Source organism: Rhinolophus ferrumequinum, chromosome 12 (genome assembly GCF_004115265.2).
Source record: "Rhinolophus ferrumequinum isolate MPI-CBG mRhiFer1 chromosome 12, mRhiFer1_v1.p, whole genome shotgun sequence".
NCBI classification, from domain to species: domain Eukaryota; kingdom Metazoa; phylum Chordata; class Mammalia; order Chiroptera; family Rhinolophidae; genus Rhinolophus; species Rhinolophus ferrumequinum.
The window spans coordinates 22,363,437-22,378,433 of NC_046295.1; the positions used below are offsets into that span (position 1 = coordinate 22,363,437).

General features: G+C 37.0%; 1 protein-coding gene across 8 annotated transcripts in view; it reads left to right on the plus strand.

The window, feature by feature from the left end:
• The window catches only part of BNC2 (basonuclin 2), a 407,820-nt gene that overhangs the window by 255,799 nt on the left and 137,024 nt on the right, over positions 1-14,997 (plus strand). For 7 of the 8 annotated variants that reach the window (XM_033121982.1, XM_033121984.1, XM_033121985.1 and 4 more), the window contains one exon: positions 9,584-9,686. In XM_033121982.1, coding sequence (XP_032977873.1) covers positions 9,584-9,686 — 103 coding nt within the window. Of the gene's footprint in view, positions 1-6,184; positions 6,287-9,583; positions 9,687-14,997 lie in introns of those variants that run through there. The other variant, XM_033121988.1, reaches the window with a different exon arrangement.

The following is a 14,997-nucleotide window of genomic DNA, read 5'->3' on the forward strand; positions in this document are numbered from 1 at the left end:
TATCACAGCTGCCTAAATAGTCTGTACAATTTGTAAGCATACAGGCAATAAAGGGGATATCTTAATTGTTAACTGTTAGGTAAGAAAATAAAATGTTTCTGCCCAAATTGAAATGCCTTTTCATTTCCTGTTTCTCTAATATTACTAATGGCCTAACAAAGTAGCTTGTACTACCATAGGCCTAGTTTAATTGGGAGGAAAAAGCATAACACACATACTCCAAAGCCTGCATGTGCTTTGATGCCATAGAAGCATGGGTATCTTCCTTATATAATTGGCTATATCCCGCTGTTGGTTTTTTCTCTGAACTCCTAAATTATTTAAATGGGGTCTTCCTCATGTCGATTGATAGTAGGTTGAGGTCCTAAGATAATGACTATAGATACTCATTGGATCCATGTCTGTGAAAATTTATATGCCGACGTGTATGTCCCTTTCTCCCTGTTTGTATTTACATATTCACATAGTCATACAAACATTCACACTGACATAGGAACATCTCCTCAAAAGTTTGTGGTTTTCCCTCTTTACCCGCTCCCCCTAAACCAAGTTCATTTCTTGACTTCTGCTGCAGTAATGTTTTCATCCCAGTAAACTGAGGACTGTTTTTGCTAGTAGACAGAGTTCACCATTGCCAATTTGAAACAAATTCTCGTAGAGTTTTGTCAGTATCTCGATCCTTAGTATGCTGTACTTTATAACTGAGAGATTCCCCTCCCCCACATTTTTGAATCGATCTGGATTTTCGTGATAGAAAAATGGTAGCAGGTTTAAAAAATAATTGTCAACTTTTAAATGGATATATTAGGTTTTGCCATTTTCAAAGTAGAAAGGATTTTCAAATTTAATCAACAGTGAAATTCTTTTGTTCTTTTGCCTTCTGCCTTATTCTGTTTATTCACTGATTTATTCACTGGTTTATTCACTGATTTAGCATTGGTATTGAAACCTACTGGGTTAAAGATGGATATTATGCTACATTATGTTTCCTGGGGGAATAGTATCTTATGAATTAAATGATTTTACACCACTAGAAGAAACTAGGTGATGTAGTGGGTTTTTCTCTCCCCCCTTTTAAGCAGCTTTATTAAGATGTAGTTCACATGCCATACATTCTACCCATTTGAAGTGTAAAATTCAGTGGATTTTAGTATGGTCACAATTATGTGCAACCATCATCACAGTTCTTTTTGCAAGTTTCATCACCTCAAAAAACAACAAACAAACACTCTAGCTACAACCCCCCAAACCCAAAGTAATGACCAACTACTTTCTGTCTTTACAGATTTCTATGTTCCGAATGTTTCATATGAACAGAATCATATATATGGTCTTTTGTGACTGCCTTCTTTTACTAAGCATGGTGCTTTCAAGGTTCATCCATGTTGTATTATATATCAATAGTTCATCTCTTTTTATGGCCAAGTAATATTCCATTAAATATTGGATATTTTGTTTATCCATTTGCCAGTTGATGGGGGAAAATCATACCTTTTAAGGGAAACTCAAAGTGAGGTTTTTGAAGTTCCTGATTTTTAACAATAAATAGTGTTCAAAGGCTATCTTTTCCCACTGTACTCTTTTCAGTTTTGATGAGTTTATTGTGAAGATGATGTAGTGAGTCTGGACTGACCATGTTTTCAAATCTACTCAGTGACAAGATCTAATTGTTGAAAAGACATCAAGAATTTCAGAGCACATGGGTACAATGAAATTATCGTTTTAATCAGGTTGTTGTTTCTTCATATGACATTAAAAACAATTCGACGGGGGCCGGCCCGGTGGCTCAGGTGGTTGGAACTTCGTGCTCCTAACTCCGAAGGCTGCCGGTTCGATTCCCGCATGGGCCAGTGGGCTCTCAACCGCACCCAGTTGGCAGTTCAATTCTTCGAGTCCTGCAAGGGACGGTGGGCTGTGCCCCCTGCAATTAGCAATAGCAACTGGACCTGGAGCTGAGCTGCGCCCTCCACAACTAAGAGTGAAAGGACAACAACTTGAAGCTGAACAGCACCCTTCACGACTAAGATTGAAAGAACAACAACTTGACTTGGAAAAAAGGCCTGGAAGTACACACTGTTCCCCAATAAAGTCCTGGCCCCCTTCCCCCCCCCAAAAAAAATCTTTAAAAAAAAAATTAGATTTTAAGGAAACTCCTATTCAAGAGTTAATTAATTCTTTGTTTTCTAATTTATTTTACCACCAAATATGATACATACTTTTGCTATAATTTCCCACTGTGTGAATTTTTAAATGAGTTTTGTTAAGCAGACAGAAAAACTTCATTGCTTGTCATTTGCTGTTAGTACTATTATTTTATGAGTCATGGCATTGACATTACAGTTTAACACTCTGTGAGCCTTTAACTTTTATGGAAAACTTTATAATCATTGATAATCACTTCTGATGAGCATTGCCCATTCAAACTCAGTTTTACATGTCTCTTTGTATAAACACAAAAATCATACCCACCTTGTTACAACTATAGATGTATATTAATACTCTCATGGTCAGAGTTATATAAGACTTTTCAGGTTATGAAAGTTATAAAACTTACTTGGATATTTTAAACTGTAGGTCTGTTGATTAATGCTGTACGTCTACTCAGCGCACATCTTCTTGACTTGTTCTGATACCTGATTGCAAAATCCTAAAGCGCTACAAGTGGATATACTGTTACTTTCATCATGTATGAGTTTTATAATCAAGTAAAGGTAAATTTCTCGTGCAGTTGTCTAGTTCACGTGCAGTTGTCTAGTTCACGTTGGTCATAAGTAAGCGCAGAAGCTGTCCACCATGCAAAATAATGAAATTTCTTTGCTCAAGTTGCTTTGTGACCTGCCAAATTTAGGATAATGAGTTCTTCTACAAAGGCAATATCATATAGATGTTCCAAGTCTTAGCCAACACTCCAAAAGTCCTTTGGAAAGTCATTTCTTTTCCATTCGTTTTCTGTACCAGCCATGTGAAAATGGAAGGGGGAAAAAGAAACTGTCCTGAAAATTATACAGGGACCTATTTCCTCTCTTACTCACCATTACTACTGTGTGAGTCCTTTAGAATCTTTGTGGCAATGCTTGAAGTACTGTCTTAGATTCTCACGCACAAGATGCATAGATGTGTGTGGAAGTCTTATTGATCTCTGTGCATCTTTTTGGTCATGTACAAGATCACTGTCTCCATTTATAATGTTTGGTAGCTGTTACTTTGTAATTACTGCAGTGTATTCTGTGACAATCCTGGAAAAGTTAGTTTCTATATTTGTATTTGTGTATTGTTTTTAGATAGATGTCTTTGAAGGACAGTTTTCCCACCCTATAAAAAGGTCCATTTGACCTTTGACACCATGCGTACCTTTCTTTCTGGGACTTGTATGTACATTCAGAGGTGAATAACATGCAGTGATGAATTAATAAGAGTTCATTATAGCATAGATTACTTTGTATACTCATGAATGGTTGGCCAGTTCTACATATTTATGATGCCTACTTTGATGACTTCCAAAGTAGAAAATGCAATTTATTAAGAAATCTATTCTTGTTAAAAATCAAAACAGTGAAACTTGTCACTGATATTCATTATAAGCAATGAATTTATACACCTTGATTGTACCACCTAACTTTACAGTACACACTGATGGGACAGAGTATATGCTGTATTAAGGAGTAGCTTTTTCTATAGTTTGAGTGCAGTTCATGCATTTAACCATTAAACATTTAAACATGATTGAGCTAAAATTTCATAATCCAAGTTGTGAATCTTGGTGTCCTCCTTAGAAATGAACACGGAGAAAGTGGATTTAAGAAAGATTTTTAGTTATATGTGGGAAGTTTGGCCAGGGTTAATGAACACTTGAAGGGAGCTCCGTGCAAATAGCTTTTATTGTTGTTTGGTGTGTTTTTGTTTTTTGTTTTGTTTCGTTTTGGTGTGTGTGTGTGTGTGTGTGTGTGTGTGTGTGTGTGTGTGTGTAAATACCCAGAACTGAAGTTAGTTTTATTTTTAGTGGATTTTTTTGGTGTGTGTGGGGGGAACAGAGGGGCAGTTTTCTTTCTAGGATTGCTCCCTCAGAGTATATGTTTTATGTTTCTATTTGCCCCATGGCCTTATTTTTTGCCTTTTATTATTTTGTGTCAGGTAAATTGTGCAAGTGTTCCCAAACAAGGAACAGCTTATAGGAGAGTTATTAATTAGCCTGTGTAAGGTTCTTTTGTAAGGTACACTAAGTGTTAGCTGAAGCATCTATCTGTGCTTTCCTGAGAAATGTCATTTAGTGAGAAGATTGACGTTCAGTTCACATATACTTGCACAGCTGAAGCCAGCTATGAGTATAATAAAGCTGAAGAGACTTCAGTTGTAGCAGTAACAGAATCTATTATTTGAGTAGGGCTTTGCAACTCATTCGGAATATTTTCAAATGTACTTTTATTTAATATTCAAATATAAAAGTGTTAGTGACCAATACTGGATTAAATGTTTTTATATTAAATTAGCCTACTATATATATACTTTCGAATGTATTTCTAATATACGGGTTTTAATTGTATGTTTTTTTCCTTTTCTATGACTAACAGAAATAAACTGATTAATAATTGGGAAATCCACTCTACTACTTAAAAGCCATGTAACACCCATATAAACATTTCTGAACCCCAGTATTAAACCTGATAATCCCTGTTGTACCCACTGTAGAGGATTATCGTATGAATAATATGGCCTCATGTATGTCCAAGTATTCATTTATTAATTAAGACTAAATATGTGTTAAGCATTTTATAAGGTGTTGGAAAAAATTTACTGCATTGGGAAGAATCATAAGTAAAAAATAATTCAAATATATGTGGAAAGTTTCTTGAGGTCATAAGTGGTTATTGAGCTTTTGCTATTGCTAGGCACAGCGTCACATGCTTTATATTCATTATTTCATTTACGTCGTTACACGCTCTTGTGATGTTATTGTTACCATCATTTTATAGATGAGGTGAGGGGTTCAGAGAATTATGTGTTTCTTTAAGTGCCTTTTGAGTACCTCTTATTTGCCCAACAGAGAGGTTGCCCTATGCTCATGGAGCTTAAACTGTAGAGGAGAAGACAGACCTTAATCAAATAATCACACAGACGTATAAATATATATTTACAATAGATTACAGATAAATAAATATAGTAAAGTATAAATATCATGTTCACAACTGTGATAAGAGCTATGAGAAAAAGGACCCTTGTGACACAGGAGACTAATGGGGGACTTGCCTTGCTTAGCAGATGAGGGCAACTGCCCTGGGGAGTTGGAAGGAATATTTGAGTTGAAATCTGAAAGATGGGCAGGAGTTAAAAACACACAGCGGGGCTTTGATGGTGGGCAGGTGGAGGGGCCCGCCTTATGACTGCTCACTGTGAAGGAGGTTGTTTCTCAGGACTTCCGGTCAGTGATGGAGAGCTCACACAGACAGATCTCGGTCTGATTCCTGTGACTCGGCCAGCTGAGCGACCTTAGGCCAGGTACTTAATTAGCTCTGCCTCACTTTCCTTGTTTGTGAAATAAAGGTAACAATAGTGCCAACTTTGTGGTATTTTCTGAGGATTAAGAGAGTTAATGTTTGGAAAGTTTTTAGCAGAAGATGTGGCAAATGGCAGCTATCCAGTAAATCTCATTATTAGGAATGATAACAGGTAGTGAGTGGTTCACTGTTAGACGTAAATAAATAGATCCTACCTTTGGTAGAAGAGGAGACAGGAGTAAACAGGGAGAGATGGTGCTTCTCATACGTGCTTCTCATACGTGCTTTTGTTCTTAGGGTCTGTCGTCTAAACCCCACTGCCCTCGTACTCGGACTGAATGTCCTTGAATCCAGGGACTCTGCCCTCCGTTTCCTGCCACTTAACACAGTACTTGGCTCCAAAGTGATGGTTTTTGCGTAGTGATGATATTTGAAGCTGTAGGAGGGGATGGAATTGCCAAATTAAAGTCTGAAGAGCCTGGCCATGGGAAACACCTGTATTTATTTACAGTGGAAAGAGAGTGAGAAGTTGCTGCCAGAAAAAGTAGGATAGTTGGTCTTTATGAAGGAGAGTGAGTGCCACAAGCTTCATTGAGGTCTGGGAGGACAAAGAGACTAGAAAAAGGGACCAGAGGTAATGAGAACATTTCTCTTGGAGAAAGCAGTTTCGGGATATGTTGGACAGAATTCAGATTGCAAAATTAAAATGTAGGTGGTCATGAGGAAGTGGAAGCAGTTGGATAGCAGTGGGCACTGGGTGCATGGAGTTTTCTTTCAAGAAATCCATGGTAAAGGTAAGTAGACGGAATAATTTTAATAATTTGCAAGCATAAGGAAATATATTAATATTGTTATTGTTTGTGGGTAGTTGGGGATGCTGGTCACGTAAGAACGGAGGAAAAAATTACCTGGCATTTTTGATGAGTCAGGTTCCCGAGGGCATGGAGGGGTTGATAGCCTGAGTTAGCCTGACCTGCCTAAGGATCCCTGCTTATGTAGGTGGGAACAGTCTAAGTGATTCTCACATTTCTTGGTGTCCCCTTTCTGCCACTTGATTACCATCTCTGGATTTTCCTATAGTTCATAGTGCCCAGCAGTGAGTGGGTAACTGAATGAAAGAAGAAATGAATGTGCTCATAAAAATAAAAACTGATCCAAGTCTACTCTTCTCAACTGTCTCCTTGTGAAGCATGTACATTTTTGAGGCTTAACTGGCTTTGATAGTTTTATGATAATTTATTTTTTTAAGTGTGGGTGAGTTGGCAAGGGATCACATTGGTTCTGTTTTGTTGTGAATAAATAGTGTGTCAAAGTTTTATGCCGTTTCAAAAATGTTATTTAGAATAAAACTTCCTTTGAAGCCACAATAGTTTCTTACTCAAAATATTTATTTAGACCATATTGTTTAAATATATATAATTCCCTTAAGGAACAATTGTAGTCTATATAAATCTGGATTTAAAACAAATAGACCTTCTGGAATTCATAGAAATACAAAATGGATATTCCAGTACTTAAGTGTTTATATACAAAAGGAGTTGAGGTGTTCCAATGTTTGTATGTTTAGGTACAAAAAGAGTAGAATTTATAAAAAAAAAAAAATGATGATCTGAAAAGTTTAATTCCCAAATGTGCCATATGCATGAAGTTATTTAGGAAGAGAAAACATTTGACTCATAAACTAGTTCAGAGTAAGTGAATCAATGATTCAACCAGTGAATAAATAAATATACATAAAAATAAAGCAAATCCACAGTCTCTTAATTTGTTCTGGTCCTGAATATAGCTATAATTAAAATTGACGAAGTGTACTTTTAAACACCATGCAAAATTAGGCTATTTTTGTAAAATAATTAAATATCAAGCTAATGGTTTAAAGTGTGTATGTCCTTTCTGCCAGAGTTAACCTATAGTCCTTGAGAGATTTTTCTCTCGTTATTGGTCACCCCTTAATTTTTTTGTTTTTATGTTTTTTATGAATTTATGAAAGCTTTTATTATCACACTTCAGATTATATAAATAATTTAATGTCAACCTGGTTGCCGTATCTGAATTTATAATTGTAAAGTACTTTGTTTTTAGTAGAAACACTGTCCTCTGAACCGTTTAGTTTTTCATTTTGTTTTTACCATAGTACAATCAAGTTGTGAGTTCATTAACTAATGCCATTTAAAGAAGCTATTTCTGATATGGGATGTTCTAATATATTGAGCAGTTAGTAAACTATTGAAGTTGAAATAAGGAATTTCGGGAGAAACATTTCCCCTTATAACCTCCAAATACATAAACGGGGGTGCCAAAAAATGTATGCAAATGACTTGTATTCATCTTTTGTTATCAGTATGTATTGAGTATTACAATTTAAATACAGTTTTTTCCTTCCTTTAAAATGTGTATCCATTTTGGGGGCATCCTCTGTGTGTTATTATTGCTTAGTCAGCACTTCCTGTGGTGTCCCTATTTCTTATCACTGATCCCTTTAATCACTAATACATACATCAAAGGTTTACAACCTCCCTAACTAATATGTAATTGGACTGTTCACATTGGAAGAGAGACCCTGAACTCTCAGGCAGATTGTACAATTATTTCCCTCGTGGTGACAGAGGAGCACATTTGGGATACAGGTGAAGTAAAAAAAGAGTCTACAGTGAGGACTCTGACATCAAAAACCGAACAGGGACCTATAGATTTAATGTTCATTAATGAAAGAGAAGTGGTTTCAACTTGCCTGATCCGAAGCATAGGGAACAGTAAAAGCCCATTCCGTCTTACTCTCTGTAAATGGAAGTTGGCCCAACCGTATTAATGATATCTCAAATACTGTCTGTCGCAAATGAGACAGTTCACACAAAAATCCAAATGATTCCAGGAATGTGAGCGTCTGGAGGTGTGTAAGTGAGCATAACTTTGAGACATAGAAGTGCAATTTCAGGTAGCCCCATGCCTCTGCCCACCCCCACCCCCACCCCCACACCCCTCATCCAAATCAGTAATCATTGATTGCACATAAAGCTGTAGAGAGATCTTTTCCTGGCACTTCAGGTAGTTACAGTAGATTGTTAATCTGTGAATGATCGGACTAAACCCCTTCTGTCTTCAGAATTTCCATGCAAATTAGAACTAAATGTATGAGATAAATTTATTAACTGTAGTCTAGGAGCATAGGTCAGCTTGAGCACAATTCTTCAGCATAGGTTTTTATCCATAAAAAAGTTACACTTCATTTATGCTAATTTTCTATGGATTCACTTTATAATATAAACTGGCAAGATGATTTTTAAAAGTACTTGTAAAGAAATGAAAGAGTTTTGACTGCATTTTTCAGTTTTCTAAGATACAGTTGGATTGTTCCAGATATAAAATACTCACATAAATGCCTTTTTCTATTCTACATCTGATCTTAAAACAAATTTAAACTTATTTTCTTACATCACCATTAAAATAAAAGGAGGGTCGTTTTGTATTTTTTTAAAATAGGAATGAAAGTGGAATTAGTATATCAAGCAAGAAACAAACAAGGAACTGGAAAGTGATAAATAATAGCAGAAGTATGTTAGGTCTTAGTGGGCTAACAGCAGTATCTTTCAAAATGTCTGCGAAAGATTAACAAAGTACTTAAGTGAAACTCAGCAGAATAAAAGTACTGTTTTAATAATATTTGTATGTTGTGTTTTAATTTCATCAACATTTCACTAGAACATGAGCATATTAAAATCTAAATTATTGCATTATTCCCATATAAACTTAAATGGGAATATATAGTAGCAGCAATATTTTTTTTCCTCTTTTGGCTCCCTGGTGTTACAAATCCAGCGTTTTTGTAGAATAAGTAATCCTTTATTCTTATTCTGCTCTGTCTGTGTTTCTAATTTAAAGGTTACGGATGAACATGAAACATTCTGTTAGTGAATGAGCCCTGTTTTTTGCATTTTTTTTTTTCTAAGAGACTTTAATGGTATCAACAAATGCCAGGCCCCTCCCAACATAAAGACTTGAAAAATGGAGGAAGTGGGTGCTATTAAAATGTTGAAGAAATACAGTGCCTTTGAACAGATGCTGATGCTTTTTTCCCCTCCTTTATTTTTCAGGCCATCCGTTGCACACTGGTAAACTGCACGTGTGAATGTTTTCAGCCGGGGAAGATTAACCTGAGGACTTGCGATCAGTGTAAACATGGCTGGGTGGCACATGGTGAGGAAAATCTGGACTTTTCTTCCCGGTTTTGTTATGTTCATGTGAATGTACATATTGTTTTAGAGCAAGCACTGGCCTGGAGAAAAGAGGGGTCAGCTAGGCTCCAAGTGGTAGCGAACAATCAGCCAGCAGCTCTAAGACGTAAGGCCGAGGCGAGCAGCTCTTCTCCACAGAAGAGCACGTGTTTACAGGACAGTTGAGCCATGGGGTTTCTGACAGAACAGAAGAGATGCCAGCCAGCACCAAGCCTCACGGAAACTCAGGCCTACCACAGTTGGCATGGACCTCAGAGGGAAAAGCTAGCAAATCCTTTTTCTTGAGGAGAACTTCTCGATGATTGCTCATCCTTGTCACATGCATTAGGGGTTGAGTTTATTCTCCCAGATGTTAAATTTTGTATGGTCTAAGGTGGGTTAAATTTTGTATCGTCTAACATGGTTTGGCTGGTCTCTGAGAGAATAATCTGTAAATAACCCCTTTTAGTGTGCATTGGGGTTGGAGGTGGCCAGAGTGCTGGTGCAGTGGGAGCTCTGTGTAGGTGTGTGTGGGGGTGAGGGTGACCCAGGTCTAAGGCTGGAAGTGTGGAGGCTTTTTACCAGATGCACAGAGCTGTTCCATCGGTGTGCCCTGACTGAGCATTTCACTTGTTCCTCTATATGGCGTATGTTTTTTTATGCTTAGGCGAAAGGAGACTTGTAAATAAGCAGAGATTTTCTTCACTTCCTCGACTGTAGAATTTTAAAAGATAGGTAATGTTTATAAAAGAAATCTTGGCTTGAGATTTCCTTGACAGCCTGGGGTATTGGCTCTTAAATGGACATATTCTTCATTCCCGAGCAGTGCCAAATATCCAGTGGGTTGTATTTTTATAAATGTCATGTTATTCTAGCAAGATCTGAGGTAACAACACAGGGGCCATGCTTTGAAATGCTTTTCATTTATCATGAACCTTGCTTGTTAGGGCATATATGTTGGCGTTGTAGGGACATTTCAACCAGGTTTCTGTGAGAGAAAGAGAAGAGGTAGGCATAGTAGTATGAGGGGAATACACTGGAAGGAGTATGCCTGGCAGACATAGCCACAATCCTTTAGAGCCCCCAGGGATCCAACTCTTTCCTGCTTCATTTACAAAGCCAACATCTATAAACAACCCTCAGTCCGGTTTTGACAGCAGATGAGCTGCTGTTACTTATGCAGACTCTGTATGTGACTGCATTTGATGATTTCTTCTTTTCTTATATTAGTTTGCTAGGGTGGCCATAATAAAATACCACAGACTGGGTGGCTGTAACATCAGAAATTCCTGGATCCTGGAAGTCCAAAATCAGGGTGTTGGCAAGGTTGGTTTCCTTCTGAGGACTGTCTTCCTGGCTTGCCAATGGCTGCCGTCTCGCTGTGTCCTCAGATGGTCTTTCCTTTGTGGGCGTGCGCCCCTGGTATATCTGTGCATTCAAATTTCCTCTTCTTATAAGGACACTAGTCCGATGGGATTATGGCCTACTCTCGTGGCCTCCTTTTAACTTAATCACCTGTGCAAAGGCCCTAGCTCCTAATGCAGCCCCATTCTGAAATACTAGGGGTTAAGGCTTCCATCTAGGAATTTGGGGGGGAAACACAATTCAGCCCATAATTTATTCTAAACATCCTTCTTAACCTGAAGAAGTTTTGGCTTTGCTGGATAATAGAATCATGGAGGTGGTCTGGGGTTAAATCCTGGCTCTGCCGCTTCGATGGCATGAGGTCATTTTTGCATCTTCGTTTCCCTATCTATAGTATAGGATTGATAATATTTACTTTGTAGGGTTATTTTAAGCATTAAAGTATATGAAGCCTTTAAAATAAGTAATACATGCTAAAAGTAACAAACTGGACAATGGATGAGCAATAAAGGGGGTTTGGCCGTTAAACAAAGGACTTTTCATTTATTTACTCTCATTTTTTTCCAAAGCCATCTTGTGTTACCATCATCTACTTACTGTGGTAGCCTTGTGAGTATAAAAGTTCACTCTGTCACCAGTTTGTTTTATCTCCAACTTCCACGTGCATATTACATTAGTAGTGTAATGGGGGCAAAAAGCAATATTTCTTCCTTCTCGAACAACATAAATTACTCCTGGCCAGTGGTGGTTTGCTGAGGTTTTCTGAAGGATGTAATTTTTCACCAAACTTGAATAAGGTATTTCTGTCGTATCAGACTGTGCTTTTCCTACTGTGTCATTAGAAATTCTGTGATTCTGGGATATTAATTTTGGAGTTTCTCCTATCTCCCTTTCCCTTGCCGCCATTATCACCTGACCTCTCATTTCCCCTGCAACAGGGACATGTCGGTATACAATTCAAAATATATACACGCAGACATACAAATTCCACTCTTCTCCCATTTATTAGGGCAAATACGACAATAAGAGGTCGGCTTCCAGCTTTTGAGTTGACCATGGGATGCATTTCAACTCATTGCTTCCTTCTCTCCCCCTGCACAGCAACCCTGAAATCATGTCTCCAATTATTTCTGCTCAGAGGTAAAACATAGCGGTCTTCCTGGCTGCCTTACACGGTGCAGTGTCCTGTGTGTAGAGAAAGGAGGAAGCGACTTGCTTGTTCTAGTGAGTGAGTTTTCTTTCCGAGTGGACGGACCGGCAGTAAGACTACGGAGATAACATCTCGTTGAAGTGTCTCGCTGTAGCACTGAACACATCCTACCTATACTGTACTGTAAATTTTTAAAAATATTTGCTATTTAAAAAGAACCAAATGCCAAAATCAGGTGTTCTCTACAGAAAGAAGAATTTTCCGAAATTTGTTGGCCTTTTTTGAACAAATGTCTTCCTGTATCTCCTTTGTTGGCAGCATTTTCAGTTTCTTGATAAGATGTTGAATTTCATGGGTCATTATATTGTTTCTCTCTCTCTCTCTCTCTCTCTCTCTCTCTCTCTCTCTCTCTCTCTCTCTCTCTCTTCACTACTTTACAGATTGCTTCTCAGACCTGCTTGAGTAGTTGACATTAGTGGCTTTACAGAAATCTTGAGAAAAGATGTTTTAAAAAGTTAAAGAGAGGGAGTAATTAATTCATCATACTACAACACCTGGGTTTTGAAATTACTCACTGGACCCCGGTGCTATTCACAAATTACTTCCTTGAAATCTTTAGCACCATTGACTTAAGGGAGGTTGGGGGGGGATGAAGAAAAAAAAAAAAACTGGTTCCTGAAATATAAATAGATATTTCCTACTGAATTAATAAAGGATTTCCTGCCCTTTTCCCCCATTAATGAATTTCAGCTCTTTTACTTTGATAATAGAGAGCAGGGCTTTATTGTATTTAACTTTATGTAAAACAAGCTTTTTTTGGTATAGAATATCCATGGCTTTAGTGTAGAATAACTTAGTTGGCATGCCAGAAATAGCCCGGCGTTTCTAATTTTGTCATATTTCTGTTTCAAGTTCTTGGACAAAGGACTTTAGCCTGCTGCCACTCAATTCACTTAACAACTGTGGGTTTTTTTTCCTCCTTTCTTTTGCATTGTCTCTTATATGCTTTTCCTTTAGTCACCTAAAATGATCAGAGTGAGTTTCGAAAAAAATTTTTAATAATAAAAAACGTAACTAAGAAGTTTTAATTCTTCTTGGTTCAAAAGTGCCAAAGTAAGATATCAGGACAAGAGCAGTAATGGGCTTCTTTTCTGGTGACATAAATGTGAGTGTTGGTAGAAATTCAGTTTCCTGAATTTAACCCTTTCCAAGAGGACTTGGTTGCGTTTGTGAAAAATGGGAGGCATAGTGTAAAGGTTAAGAACTGTTGTCCCAAACTAATTTTATTTACTATTTGCAAATTATTTTTAATGTCCACAGTCTCGATAAAGACTTTATTTCTAAACCATTAAATTAATATAAATAAAGTAGTAAAAAATTTTAAAAAGTAAACTATTTCCCAAATGATTTTAGGAAATAGTTAATGATAATTTAAGACAACGGACATTTTTTTTTTATCATAGTGGGGCATATTTGATAAAAGAGGTGGGCGGATTTTAAAAAGGTAATTTTTTCCTTTACTAGATCAGTAATTTTTACTTCGGACAAAGTCCATTTGTTACAATTACCTTAAGAAAAATCCCAGTGTTTCTTGGTATGTCTGGTAAGCATTTGGCAAGGATCTGAGGCTTGATGAATAACAAATATATTACATAGTCTAATGAATCCCACAGCAGCTTTCTCGGTGCAAATTATTTTCTTTGTAGAAGACTTCAGCCCAGTAGGATGTGCCATTCCAACAAGCTGCGTGATGCTAGAATTTTCATTCACTTGTAACAATATGAATTAATAGGAGTTATTTCCTTTGACCTAAATCTGCCTACAAGAATGCTTGTTACCCTGGAATTCTTGAGACCTTTACTTTATTATGTTCTATAAATGTGATCTCCCTTTACTATTTGCAGTTCATTCAAGAAAAAGATAGTACTACTTTATTACTTTAATTGTTTGCTCATCAAGCCAGCTGCTTCCCTGCCAGTTTCCAAACTATTCAGATTTTTTTGCTGTCAAACGTGCAGGCTTGGCCTGCATCATCCGAATCGTCAGTAGTAGATATTTATTAAAATACATCATAGTAAAGTGCTGGGCCAGGTATCTTTTAGTTCTCCAGTTCTGTGCCACATGAAATGGGGAGCAGTATAAAGTTAATGTAGTGTCATATAGCCACCACCTTTATGGTTTAATGTACTATAAGACTTAATATTCATATAATCCATTAATTTCAAACCTTATAATTCACTGGAAGTAATTTTTCTCCCTTTTTTTTTCCAGCATCATTGAATTTGAGTTCTCTGTACTTGATATGTCTTATCAGAACAGGTGTATTTATCACTATAAATAACTCTAAGCCAAATTGAAAATATCAGATGCAGTATACACCTACACGTAATACAATGTTACATGTCAATGATATCTCAATAAAAAAGACATACAAAGGAAAATACAGGACATCCCATTAAATTTGAATTTCAGGTGAACCAGGAATAATTCTTTTTTTTTAGTATACGCCTGTACCATACAAATTTAGCTGAGTATCCTGTGTTTTTATTTGCTAAATCTGGCAAGTATACACCTAAAAGAAAATCCTAGTTAGGCGTAATATGCATAAACCAGGGCCATTGGTTCTGAGCATTCTACAATCAAAAACCTTTCCATTATGTCATTCCTACGTTTAGAATCATGAGATCTCAGATTCTGTTTACAAATTCCTCAGATTTGTTGGTGGCCTGGTACTTTATAAGGACTTCAGCCGGGCAAATCAAAACCAGTACTTTTTCAT